The 14,779-nt window shown below is 42.4% G+C and overlaps 1 protein-coding gene across 1 annotated transcript in view; it reads right to left on the bottom strand.

The window, feature by feature from the left end:
• Window positions 1-11,441, bottom strand: part of LOC126234384 (torsin-1A-like) — an 89,201-nt gene extending 77,760 nt beyond the window's left edge. The window contains exons 1-2 of the mRNA XM_049943071.1: window positions 10,928-11,441; window positions 6,587-6,849 (exon numbers count right to left, since the gene is read on the bottom strand). Coding sequence (XP_049799028.1) covers window positions 6,587-6,849; window positions 10,928-11,099 — 435 coding nt within the window. The 5' untranslated portion in view covers window positions 11,100-11,441. The remainder of the gene's footprint in view (window positions 1-6,586; window positions 6,850-10,927) is intronic.
• Between the last annotated feature and the right edge of the window lie 3,338 nt (window positions 11,442-14,779).

A 14,779-nucleotide genomic window follows, 5' to 3' on the forward strand; every position in this document is an offset into this window, starting at 1 on the left:
CACCTCAAGGATGGTGACACCAATACCTCTGCCCACATCAAATCTACCAACCACAACCAATATTTCCACTTCAACAGTTGCCACTCATTCCATACCTAGAAGTACTTTACTTACAGCCGAGCCACCTGTGGTCAGCGCATCTGTGGTGAAAAGCAGTCCTCCTCCAAATATAGATAGGGTCTCACAAAAAGGAAATAATGTTCCCAACCTTGTCAGAAACTACTCTCCTGTGCCTTGTCTCTGCAATCATCTACCTCCTCCCACATATCCACCATCCAACCACAAAGGACCACTCCCGTTGTTACTCATCCTACTCGATCAAAGGCACGGCTACCAATGAAAGCTGTCATGTGACCTATAAACTGAGCTGCAATCAATGTGTTGCTTTCTATGTGAGCATGATGATTAACAAGTTGTCTGTCTGCATGAATGGCAACCACCAAACTGTGGCCAATAAACAACTGCATCGCCTGGTTGCCAAGCATGACACACAACAATATGAGACCAACTTCAACAACTGCATCATAGCCTGTGCTATCTGTATTCTTCTCACCAGCACCAGCTTTTTCTAAAATGAACAGGTGCAACCTCTCCCTGAAACATATCCTTCATTCCCATAATGCCCCTGGTCTCAACTTTAGCTACTCCTATTCTCCACCTGCCTGTCCTTTCTCTGCTCCCATTCCACTACCTCACACACCTTCCATCCCACCAACACATCTACATTGTCTCCTTCCCACTTCTCTCCTCTCCTTTCACCTCTCACCCCCCCCCCTCTCCCCACTCCAGCACAGTCTCTTGAAGCCACTCCTAATGTACCCACCGTGACCCTAGATGGTTGCATTGCAATACCATCTTTCCCCATCCTACCCTGCTACTCCCTCCCCCACAATGACTGAGCGAGGTGGCGCACTGGTTAGACACTGGACTCGCATTCGGGAGGACGACGGTTCAATCCCACGTCCGGCCATCCTGATTTAGGTTTCCCGTGATTTCCCTAAATCACTCCAGGCAAATGCCGGGATGGTTCCTTTCAAAGGGCACGGCCGACTTCCTTCCCAGTCCTTCCCTAATCCGATGAGACCGATGACCTTGCTGTCTGGTCTCCTTCCCCAAAACAACCAACCAACCATCCCCCACAATCCACCCCAGCTACACTGCTGCTCACTTCTCTGATGCAGTCCGGCCTTAGTTCCCAGAGACGACAGTGGCAGTGTGTGTGTGTGTGTGTGTGTGTGTGTGTGTGTGTGTGTGTCCGTCCTACTTCTGTTGAAGGACTTCCTGATATGACCTCTCGGTGAAAGTACACTGCAGCAGTTCATGGATCACATGAACGGTGTCCATCCCAACATTAAATTTATATTCGAGATGGAGAAGGATTTCAAGCGACCATTCTTAGATGTTTTAGTTGATCAGAAGACAGGAGGTCACCCTGGTCATTCAGTGTACAGGAAACCAACACACACTGATTGATATTTGAACACTGGTAGTTTTCACCACTCTGTGCACAAGAAAGTGGTCCTGAACACATTAGTACACAGAGCCAAAGTTATTTCTGACGACAACCACCTATAGTCTGAATTCCAGCACTTGAGGCACATGTTCAGGGAGAATGGCTAAAGTGAAAGAGAAATTGCAAATGCTTTCAGGTGTCACCAAAGAAGGATGCCTTGTGGATCAGCAGAAGAAGCCAAGCCAGTGGCTTTCCTGCCATACTGTGGGACAATAAGCAGCAAGTTAGGACTTATACTGCAGAGACATGGATTGAGACCAGTGTTCCAGCCCGCCCCCAAGATACAAGATATGTTGCGCCCTGTTAAAGACAACATAGGTCTTCGTGTGCCCGGTGAGTACAGTGCCCCTTGCGAGTGCAGCAGCATCTATATAGGCCAGAAAATTCGCACAGTTGCAGAGTATTGTACCGAGCAAGAGACATATTAAGCAAAGAGAGCTTGACAAGTTGGTCAAAGCTGAGCACTGCTTCAAAAACGCACACAAAATGCAGTTCGAGAGCACAATAGTCTTGACTCATGCATCAACATACTCTGACTCTGTTACAAAAGAGGCAGCTGAGATTAGAATGAATAGCAAAAACTTCAACAGAGACCAGGGCTACACAATGAGTCAGGTGTGGGGGCGGGCTTTGGATGTCGAAAGCAAGCAACAGCTGATGCTTAACGCTTGTAAGGAGGCAGGAGCAGCAGTTTCAAACATAGTGCCGGCCCCTCGTGCCACTTGACATCACTTAGACCAGCAGTGGGCCAGAGCTGCTATGAGCTGCCCAACTCGCCTTCCACGCACGTGTCATTTTGGCCCCCTCTGATTGGTGCCAGCAACCGTAATTGTTGGTATGGCATAGTCCATATCAATTCAGCTGGGCTAGGAAAAAATCTTACCTTCATAGTCTCGGATGTTATTGAATGTAGCATATGTTCAAATAAAGGACTAAGTAAAGAACACACATTTTTTTGTTTTCTCAAAAAAAAATTCTGCTCCAAGATACAGCCCTCCAAAGATGACACTGCGCATACCATTTTGAAGATGCAAATTTTGGAAAAAATTTGAAATGCTGTATCTCTGGAACAATTCTATAGCATTATGAATTTTTTAAAATAATTTATGGAATTTTTTGTTTTCAAAAATGCCAATCCATAAAATTTTGATTTTTTTCAGCTGACTAGTACCATATAGTTCTACATTCCCTGAAAAGGAGAGCTTCCACTTTTAGGTTGAATAGGTTTTATAAACAACTACCACATTATTGCATAACAGGCTCATAAAAATCAAAACCTAGCCTTATGTAACATAATTTTGGTTTTGAAAGATGAGTAAGAGACTCATTTTTCAAGCATTTCCAAAATGTATGTGAAAGGTCGAAAGACTGAAAGGTTTCAATTTATACAACTTCTGTGCACTCTGTTTAGTACCGAAATTAGACAGTCAATGAACTGAAAATTTGTTCCATTGCTTCAATATCTTCCTTTCATATAGAGTGATACCTTCCTATTGAACCAATAGGAACTGGAGTACTTACAATCTTCAAAACATTATGAATAGAAAGTGAGCACTGATGGCGTTATTGCTGTCCTTCAGCTGGAAACCTATATCCAGCAGCTAGTCCATGTGGTGGCATAAAGTTCACTACAATTTCGTTTAACTCATAACTGGTGTCTATAATCTCTGCAATCCACCAGTCACTATCATACACAAACACACACACCACAAACATCCCCCTTCTCCGGTTGTGAATCTGAATATTATCCTGCTGTTTCTGAGGTGTTGACCGAATGAGTAAAATTTCTTGTTTCTTGCTCTTTAAAGTGTGTGCAATATGAGTTCATCCATCACTTTGAGTCCAAAAACGTCTTCTGAATTCCTTTCACAGGAGTAGTTTGTTTGGACCATTGTTCTCTTTTTGGCTCACGGAATTCTTCGATTTCCTCTTTGGACAAAAGAATGAGGGCTGTGGATGTGTAAGATTTTATGACTCTTGTAAAATCCTCAGCATTCTGAACCACAGCTGTATTTGGTCTGGAAAGCTTATGTTTTGTAGCAAGGTGCCTCAGGAGGCCTCCTGCACCATCCCGAGGCCCCTTCCCATGACCAGTGGCACTGTATACTCAGTCAGTCGGCACAAGCAACTTATTCAATTCAAACGGCTGGTAATGTATCTTAAAATGGGTAGGAGCACCATCAGAAATAAATATGATCTTCTCTGCTCCTGTTTGCAGTTGAAGGATTTTGTGCATTGCTAGCAAAGCACGTGCTTAGACACATCCTGTGTCATCACTTATAACTGCAACCCTTGTGGTCTTGTTTTGAAAATCTGTCATTCCTGTAAAAATTGAAACCTGGTCATTACTACAATGATGCCCTTATACTTCTTGTGGGAGAATTACAGACCAGTTCTCAGCAAATACACAGTGAAGCACTAAACACTGTTCTCCAGCCTGTACATAACCTTTTACTTCTGCAATGTGTTGCAATTTCTTCAGATGCTGGTGTATTACTGCTTTCACTGACCATTTACCAAGTTCATAATGAAACTGTCAAAGGCAACAGGTTTCTTAATTAGTTTATTTTCCTCCAATGTCGCATATGTAATTTCTGCGGAGTTATCTGCTACATATTCCAGGCAAAGTGTCTGTGAAGACAGTCCTCCCTTTCCAGGGCAGTCACGACATTCTTGAGACAAGCAAGTGTCTCGGTTTACATCACAGTCTACTAATGACTTTACATGTCCAACCAAGGTGTCATATGTCACGTGCTCCAGTAAGTTCTTCACAGTTACCACACAAAGTTCAAAATTCGTACTGAACACACATAAACAGACATCTCTAGGTGGGTGTGGAACTACCCACTTAGGTCGTAGTGCATAAAATTCCTTCCAATATGTGAAGTTGTACAGTTGCTCTTATAAATTGCAAAAGTTTCTTTAATACTGCAAGTAATGTACCTCTTCACTTTCGCAACTTTTTGACCTTCTACTGTTACAGTTACAGTGTCTTTTTTGTTGGCACTCTGGTGAGAACAGTCCCATTTATCTTCCAGATAAAATGACTGCACTATTTGAAATTGAGCAGCTTCTACAGGGTGACCATAATAGGGATCTCGTCTTCCAAATATTCCTTTTACAGACCTCACATTTCTTGATTTGTCTACCGTATACTTTGATATTGATGGAATGTGGTTCAAAATTGTTTTCTTTCAAAATGTCTCTGGAATAATAGTTAAAACTTGCACATTTTCTCTGTAGGATGCACAATATTCAACAGCTGAATTGAAATTTGTGAAAAATTCCTGGTTAGAGGTGCAAGAGGGCTTTCGCTGATTTTCTTCTGAAGATGGAATTTCTACTTTGAAGAGTGTGGTCAGTTTTGCTGTAGTATATTCATCCATAGCTTTAGTAATTTCTCTGCATTTTCTTGATGCATAGAGCTTATGATTCAACTTCACTGACCACACTTTCTTAACAGGAGTAACACCTACCTCTGTAGTTGACTGATTCAGGATATTTAATTCTTCCTCCTCTGATGCAAAATCTGCATCATCTGCAACACTGCAACTGTTCATATACTATCATTGTTGTTATTCTGATGAAACATTTAGAACACAAAAAGTTGTCACTGGAAACATCTTCACTTCGAAACAGAATCTTCAAATGAGAACACTTATTCCTAACCTGAACAAAGTCTGTTTTTCTGTTTGGCTTATATATAGCTCTTTTATGGTAAGCAGTCAGCACACTTCACTCTCCTGTGGCCCCAGTCAGAAGACATTTCGAACAGTCCTTTTCACAAAACACATCGCAACTGTCAACTGGCAAATTCCTCATGAAAACACAGATCTCACTGGATGGTCTCAGATTTCTTAGAAGCCTCTTCAGTAAACAAATTAGCACTGAACAACTACAATACAGAAACCTGCAATGAACAACTACGGCAAAGAAACTGACAAGAAACTACAAAGTCTAAGAAATACCTGCAACAATGAAAGTGATAAGAAATAACTACAACAAAGACAATAGAAATAATCATTGTAACAAAGAAATTAGTAAGAAACAACTTCAGTGAAGATATACATTATACTTGAAAGTTAAAAAAAAAATTGATTTTTTAAAATAAAAGCTGTCCAACTTAAAAGTGGAAGCTCTCCTTTACAGAGAATATAGTACTACGTGGTACTAATCAGCAGAAAATAATCTAACTTTTCTGGACTGGCATTTTAGAAAAAAAAATTCTTTAAATTATAAAAAAAATTCAAAAGGCGACAGTAAAAGAATTTCGACAGATATGTCCAAATGGAGGATACCACTGTTATCATAAAGCAATTATCTTCCAAATAAAAAAAACTCTAACAAAATAGCTAGAACTGTTACAGAGATACAGCATTTTACAAATTTTTCCAACATTCACATCTTGAGAATGGTGTTCACAGTGTCATCTTCGAAGGCTTGTATCTCAGGGCAGGAATTTTTTTGGGGAAAACAAAAAATTTGTGATTCTTACTTACTCCTGAATTTTAACATATGCTAAATTCAATAACATCAGAGACTAAGAAGATAACTCCCCCTGCCTGAAGTGATATGCACTATGCCGTATTTAAGTGGGAAATAGCGCCAACCCCGGCAGTCAGTAGTTTTAATCCTGACGATAATGGCAGAGCTAGCCATAGAAAGTTTGAGAATTTTGTTGGAACTGACGTGGCTTGAAAACTAAGAATATTTTATCCATCTGCATTTGTTTACTCTATTTCTGTGTGCCTCTAGTACATTGCTAATCTGTTGTCACTAAGTCCGTAAATATTCATGAAACTTCCCACAGCAAGAGCACAATTCAAGATCATGAAGCTCGACATGCAATAACAATTAGTTCGTTACTAATACCAACAGTATTGTTTCTTTTTTGTCAAACCTATTATAGCTATATAATTAGTACATCATCACATTTACACTATAATGTCAAAGAACATCTTTGTGTCAGTCAAGTAATACAGCTAGCTGTTCAGCATTCTCTGCACAAGTGACAATGAAAAATAAATAACTCTTACAGAAAAACATTGAATTATTTATTTTACTGATCATTACCTGGTATAATTCTACATGTTTTTCAATTCTGAAGTGGAGTCTTCCAGAGAACATATAGATGTGGGAATCCTCCTCACCATATTTAAATAAGTTTTTCTTGATGAAATTAGCAATGAAATTCTTTCCTACTCCTGGCAAACCATGAAAACTCATAACCAAAGGTTTCTCATTGTTCCCCTTAATATGGCCTCTCAATGCACTTGTAATATAATCAATGGCAATATGCTGACCATACACTCTGCTTTTCAATGTAGTTGTCAACTCTGAAAATTCAAATACAGAAAAGTATCTACTGTAAGGTATGATGATTACAAACATTACTAAATGACAGATGACAGCATATGTAAAACAATCATATAATGATAATGGAACATCCTAACACACACAAACACACAACTCTGAGGTGGGTGGTGTCGGCAGGGGTGGGGGACAGGGGACTTAGGCTGAGAGGGAAAGAAGAAGGGGTGGGGGAGGAGACAGAGGATCAGTTCCTATGGCCAAAGATTAATGAACACTTCTGTAATAATTTCATAAACATACCCAAGAAAAGTGAAGTAGTCAGCTCAAACCAATAATCACTGTGAAACATACTAGATGCAGTTTAACAAATATTTACTGAATTCAATGTAGCTCAAATTCTTAGATCATGGCGATGACTAGCAAAATTTGACATAGGGCTGACAACATCCAAGTAAAATACTGAGAGCCTCTTCTACACAAGAAGTTATAGCACACAGATGCAAAAGCAATTTTATCAGTTTCATAAGACATTTTTCTTTCCAGCAACATTTACATATGGTACTTATATAAATGGTATTATGGCACTTATTTATTACAATCAGTTGCCAAGCCCACACAATTTTCTTACGTTTTTGAAAAATAATGGCCTTTGTTTTAAGATTAAATAACAACAGCAGCTGGTTAGTGTAAAAGGGAGATTTGTGGTTTAATTCAGAATAGCTGTTATGCTAATAAATATTTATGTATACATACACCGCATAAAGTAATCTAGTAGCAATTCCTATAATTATCAGTGTAAGTAAATTAGTATTTGTCACAAATATTTGTTAGTATACTTCACAAAAGTATTCTGCTATGACCATTTCTGCTTGTTATGGTACAATCTGACTTCTTCCACATCCCTGAAGAACACACCGAGAGAATGAATTAATGAATGAACAGTTCAGTTTATCAGCAAAAGTAAGATTCTCTGTAGAGTGGCGTCAACCGAAATGTGTGGTACCATTTGCCGGATTTGACTCATGATGTAACTGTGTTTTGTTATGTGACAGCACTGTTGTGTGGCATATCGAAAATGGATTGTGTTTGAAAAGAGTGTTTTGTATTACAGAAATGGGTGTTTGGAGCATTGTTACTGAGTTACCGTAGTGTCAATAGTTATTCGCTACAGATTTGTTTTGTATTTGTGATTAGTTATGGTGCGATGAAGAAATTTGCTAGTAGGTTGTTGCTTACATAATGGGTGACAGTATTGTGACAACAATAAAGTTCCTCCAGTTGTATGGTCTGCTGGCCAAGAATGTCAAGTGCCATGTTTGCAGGGAATTCAGAAAGTTAAAGAACGTTGCTGTGTCTCAGTCAAGGGATGAATATGTATCATTGTCACCGTGACAGTGTTTGGCAATCCTTTCGGTGGAGGTGGGGGACGGAGGTTTGGCTCAAGAATTCTATATATACCATCAAAAAATAGTTACTTACCAAAGTCAGTGATCTCTCTCTCTCTCTCTCTCTCTCACACACACACACACACACACACAGAGTAAGTAACTATTTTTTTATGGTTCTGTGGAAATGTAGCAGTGCAACACTGCAGAAGCCATGGGAAATCAGCGAGTGCAGGATGTCAGCATTCTGGTTACAGCAACAAGGCTGTTTACGCAAACCTGCCAGCACAGCAGTAAGACAGGAGTCTTACAGGATGGGCCAAGAGATTGCTTCACCAACTGGCTGTAGATATGCTGTCAGGAAAAAGAATGGAAGCAGTGCATCAGCCAACAAATGAGCCACTACCCTGTATATACAAACGTTAATTTTTAGTACAGATATTCAAAGCCTAGCAGACCCAAAATGAGGAGGGGGCTACAACAGGCACTGCCTCACTGTGGGGCAGCAAGCAGCATCTATGATCCTGGACAGCAGCCACTGCCACACCAACTTCTGGCACCACGCGTCCTTCCAGGACTTGGTGCCCTTTCAGCGACTTCCAGGACTTGGTGCCCTTTCAGCGATAGACTCCTTCCAGGCTCACTCCAGCAGCAGCTCGACACCTGCCCAGAGAGCAGCAAGTCATGAGCAGGGTGATACAGCCTCTCTCCCTTCTGCGCTGGTACAGGCACCATGGCATCTGTGCTGCCACTTGTATAGACAGGACTTCCCACCATAAGGCTGGCATCTTCTGCAAATGTTCCAGTTGTCTCCTACACTACAGGAACCGCCTGCATGCAGTCCAACACGCCTAACAATTGCATGCTGCTAGCTGGTCACGGGCTTCAGCATTCCAGGGGTCAGACATCAGGACCTGCCAGCTGGTCTCCAGCTTCCACACGCTGTGGAGCGGCATGGCTTCCACATTATCGCATTGCAGTATAGCTGCATGGATTCTAGTAGAGTGATTCACTTGTTAACTTAGTTTCCCTCAGTTCCCATTGGCCAGCATTCTTGCCATCACCGACTGTCACCACTCAGTCCTGCACAGAAGTGGCCTGTAGCCCCTTTTGTAGACTTCATTTGTAAGAGGAATTGTATGTCTGTTTCATCTATGAACATGACTGCGTTTTGACTGTATATGGAAACTGATGTTAACGGAATTTTTTATGGATCTGTGATTTTGCTTTTCATTACAGTTAGTGATTAATTTAGATTGTAAGGTATCACAGAGTTTATTCTGGCTCTTTCAGTCAAGTTAGGTTTTCAATAAGAGTAAGTTCAAAAAAATGGTTCAAATGGCTCTGAGCACTATGGGACTCAACTGCTGTGGTCATAAGTCCCCTAGAACTTAGAACTACTTAAACCTAACTAACCTAAGGACAGCACACAACACCCAGCCATCACGAGGCAGAGAAAATCCCTGACCCCGCCGGGAATCGAACCCGCGAACCCGGGCGTGGGAAGCGAGAACGCTACCGCACGACCACGAGATGCGGGCAATAAGAGTAAGTCAGCAAGTTATTATTATTATTATTTGTATAACGGGCTTTATTCTAGCAGTATAGGTCAAATGAACTTTCGTATATCAGTATTTGTAGCAAATTGTAGCTTTTTGGTATTGAGGACTTTGTCTGAGCTAGTTTTGCCAAGTTTTTGGAAGAAGTTGTAGTTTTATGGTGCAGTGGAATTCATTTGAGCTATAGAGGGTGTCTTAGGAGGCGTGGTCAATATTCAGGGATGACAGGTGTGATCATTTGAATAAAAGAACTCTAAAATAATTTTTTTTCAGACTTTGTACACATGGTTATGTTCTAATTCACTGAACTGATGCTTTCAATACAACTGCTCTACTTTGACAACCATCACCATTAGTACTAAACAGATGCTGTGCTGGCAGGCTGATCTGATGCGTATCCCAAGGTCTATGTTAGGTCGGAAGTTGGCTGCTGTTAGTTGGCGCGGCCAATGAATGTGTGACTACAGTATTCCTTTACGTTTACATGTCGCGTTATGCATTATGTTGCTGAAGAACAGTACTGTTATCATAATGTGGTCTGATATTCTCAATTTGAAGGCAGCATTACGAAGAACATACCCGTTCGAAACCCCCATATTCTCTATGAGGTCCAGGTAGCTTCATAGTTACTACAAACGTAACTACATAACAGCACAGTCGCCATATGACTGATAGCGTCACTGGTCGTACAAGTCGGATTGTATCGTATTCTACTACATCATAACTGCTTCGAATCTGCTGGGGCGGTTTGCTACAACACAAAGTTGTTTCAATAAAGAGGCGCATTAAGTGTATTTCACTTGTGTAAGTGGTTCGGTTTACCTACGATCTCTGGTGTAAAAATGTGCGCGAATGCGATGCCGGCAGATCTCATTATTTTAATAAAAAAAAACTCCATGTTAACGTGGGAAACGTAAATTGCTACATTATGCAAGTTTAACACAAAGCGTGGCATGAGTCTACAAAATAAATGGGGCAGGAAGAGAGAGAGAGAGAGAGAGAGAGAGAGAGTGGGGGGGGGTGGAGGGGGGGGGGAAGCTTGTCGCCAGCACAATTGCTCATTATGCGAAGATAAATGCAACAATATCAGTTGCATGACGAATACATACATCGCACAGAACTGTTGACAAAGAAAGTACACTGAGGGGTATACTCACGATCAATATTTGCATATTCCCAAGAAGCATGGCAACAGTCAACTAAATTGCACACTTCAGCTCTCGACGCCGCATATATCTTCGTGATGTACTCTGTTATTGTAGCAGCTGTGAATTCTGTGAACAGCAAAATGCTGAACACTACGGAGAAAACTGAGCGACCGTACATCATAATTCCGAACACCTAACGTAAGAGCTTGTGTGTACGTCCTCATCTTCAAAAATTATTTGTCTCTTTAACACAACACATGCTGCAAACGTACGAAATGAATCTCTCACACACAACACTACCACGCCCAGTAATCAGCAACATCTCTCAACATCAGCGCCGATAACATTCGTTTAGTGTTTACGTAAACATATGATCACATTTAAGTCGAACCGCCAACACCTCCGACTCCGATAAGATCTATCGTTCTTCCACAGATTACATATGACGTGACCCGTGGTAGGATCCACGGAGCGACTAGACTGAGTAAAGTCCTACGAAGCTGACTGGCTGGAAAACTTCGCGTCATCAGTTGGAGCTGCGACAGTTGAGGCGACTATGATCCCACATGTACCACCCAGTCAACGACTAAGACGTCCTCCCGCATCTGCATCTACACTCTGCAAACCACCGCGAGGTGCATGGCAGAAGGTAAGTCCCATTGTACCAGTTATTAGAGCTCTTCCTGTTCTGTTCACGAATCGAGCGCAGGAAGAATGATTGTTTGAATGCCTCTGTGTGTGAAATATTATTCTAATATTATCCTCATGATCCATAAGTGAGCGATACGTAAGGGATTGTCGTATATTCCTAGAGTAATCACTTAAGGGGCTCCAGGAAGGTTCAAACAATGAAATGTTCAACTTATACTTTTTTGGATTTTAAAAATCTACAGACTTCCCCCTTTCAATTGATATATATTTTACTCAGTTCAAAAGACAACCACTATTTTAAAATATTTTTGAAATACGTTCTGCATGGGTGTACCCACTGTGGCCAAAATGAAGACGTTACTAGTGTTCCGGTGTAATTACAAACGACAGCATGAAGCTGAAGAATGCAAGACCAGAGAAGGCTGTGAGATGACGTTAGCCAATAGCTCGCTGACTAGGCCCGCACCACGACAGGAGCGGCCTCTATACGAAAAGAATATCAGTGCCATTCCTGCCAGCCTTGGCGGACAGTAGAAGACAGACACTAGTAGACCCGGACTTGTGATCCATATCCATGACTTGCATGGAGATTGTAAACAGTGAAAGATATTGATTGTTTGCATGTCGCCAATCGCTTGCAACATGTTCTTGTAAACCAAAGTCAAGTATTTTCAGTCTACTTTAATGTAATAAACACCATTAATATGATAGGCTTGAATTGTTGTATAGCTGTCCGAGAAAGCAGCATCCTTTAGGCACCCTATAAGAGATGAGTGGGCAGGACCCCAAAATTAGGATCAGGCAAGGATGACTGAGGATGCCAGAAACTGGGCGTTTACTGCATCCCTTGCCAGTGCAGAAAAATATATGTAGGTCAGACCATCAGGATGGCACAGGAGAGATGCAGTGGTCATAACCGCCACACAGACAATGCACACCCGACCAAGTCCATCATGGCAGAGCACTGCATCTCACATGGACATTCGTGAACTACGATGGCACAAAGATGTTACAGCTGTGAAACACCTTCTGGAACTGTATCCTCAAAGAGGCAGTGGAGATCAGGCTGCATGACGAACTAATAAATAATGACAGCAGTTTTCAGTTAAGCAAGGCCTGGGATCCAGCCTTGAGCATGATTAAAACACAACAACAGTTTACATGAAAATCGGCTCCTGTCAGGACACCTGAAGAAGAATATGCATTGTCACCACGACGGCAGTGTTCTGCACGCAGCCATGGCCGCTAAAGGACTGTGGTCCACGACCTGTCATGGGGCGCTGTGCTTCCCCCACCACCTGGCGCCAAGCTACCCCCACCAGACCGTGGACCACGCGGAACTGCCAAGACAGAGGCTGTGGGAGGGGAGTAAACTTCATATAAAGCCATAATCCATCAGAGATCAATCAGATCGATCAAACAGATCATTGTTGTGTTCGCATGAAGGTGAAGGCTATGCACTCCGATCGCTGTCATCCCCATTGCAGCTGTGTAGGTAGCTCCAGAACTACCGCTAGAGTGTGTGTGTTGCCACACTATTGCTTCAGTTGCTGCCCCTGCAGTTCCTGCCCATCTACCAGAGGATGCGTGCAGTGGCTGCCATCACTGCCTTTGTGAGCTGTGGCTGCTTCTGCCGCTACCGCTGCCAGTCTCAGTGTCGCTGCATCAGGGTGCAAGTTGGCACATCGCGACAGCCATGCAGCCATTGCTGTAAACTCTAAAAAGCAGCCCTGCCTACAAGTTCCAACAAGCATAACTGCTGACATTAGGGTGAACATAGAAGTAGGCGACATCTCTAGACAGCCATATTCAGGGACTGATTGGTAAGGAATCTAGCGAGTCAGGGCCCTGACTGTGGTCAGACAAGCCCGGATTCATCGAGGCAAAGGCACAGAGTAGGGTACCGGCCTATTCTCTGCAGTCAGGTGGAGATAGGTAGACAACTTCATCCACCACTCAAACACATGTCCCTACACTGAAGACATGTTGTCCAAGACCAAAAGGCCTTCCAAACCCAAGCTGAAAACATCAGCAATCCCAACGTCCCCACTAATGAAAGGGATGAAGTCGAGGACATAGCTCCACCCATTTTCTCCGCCACACATGGCGTAAGAAAAGCGTCATATGCCGAAGTCGCCAGCAGCAACTCCATCCATCCATCGGAAGAAGGAACCCTACCGATCTCCCACAACTGGAAATACCAAAACAGACCACCAACTCCAACCAACACAAAGACAATCCCAACCCAAAGCTCTAACCAGGAATGCACGAGTGTAGTGCTATACAACCTCCCAAAAGGTACCTCCAGAACCAAGGTAGCATCTGAGCTAAAAAGGACGGCTCTTGGTGGAGAAATAACAGATGTCATCACGACGCGAAAGGGTGATGCTATTATAAAAAACGCTCACAGTGACCTCAAGGAATACCTACAGCAGAAATTCCTCAAAAATAGTTTTCCAGGGACGCACATAAGGCTGCTACCACCACGAAGTCCTAACCAGGCAAGGCTACCCAGGGAAACAAGCTCTCCAATCCTAACTGTCGTCATCAAAAACATCGATGACGAAGTTTCGGGCGCCGAAGTTACGGAAGAATGGAAACTCCAAGGCTACTCCGTTATCAAAGCGACCAGAGTCATTGGCTGAAGCGATAACAAGTCAAAAAGTATGATACTAGTATTTATACACGATCAATACACGCATGACGATCTGATCCTCCACCACTTCAGGTTTAACTACTGTAGTGTTGCGGAATAGTAAAGAGTTGGAAACGTGGAATATTGTCAAAGTTTCGTTGCCTATGCTGAGAGCCAGAGGCAGTAGGTTAGCCAAGAGGTAAGAGGATTGCACATGTATGGAATGTGTCGTCACGAAGGGGCAATGGCCTGGTTACACACAACAGGCGAGAGAGAATTGTTTAGCATGCGGGTTTGTGTTAGATGAAGACTGTCGTAGAGTGCAAGACAGAGGTATAGCATCAGCTGTACTGCATTTCACAACTTCGCGTAAGTCTGCCGTAACAACACATAACTCTGTCGCAAGAACACCTAAGGGGCGAGTACGACAGATAAATCAGCTGTATAAGTGGAATGAATGCGTTCATTACAAACGAGCATGACGTCAGGACGTCGCTTGTGCTTCCTTTAAATACGCCAGCTTTGATAGCAACAAGGGACTCGCAGTTAGACTTGAAGTTAGATGTGTACTGGGT

The sequence above is a fragment of the Schistocerca nitens genome, chromosome 2 (genome assembly GCF_023898315.1).
Source record: "Schistocerca nitens isolate TAMUIC-IGC-003100 chromosome 2, iqSchNite1.1, whole genome shotgun sequence".
Classification (NCBI taxonomy): domain Eukaryota; kingdom Metazoa; phylum Arthropoda; class Insecta; order Orthoptera; family Acrididae; genus Schistocerca; species Schistocerca nitens.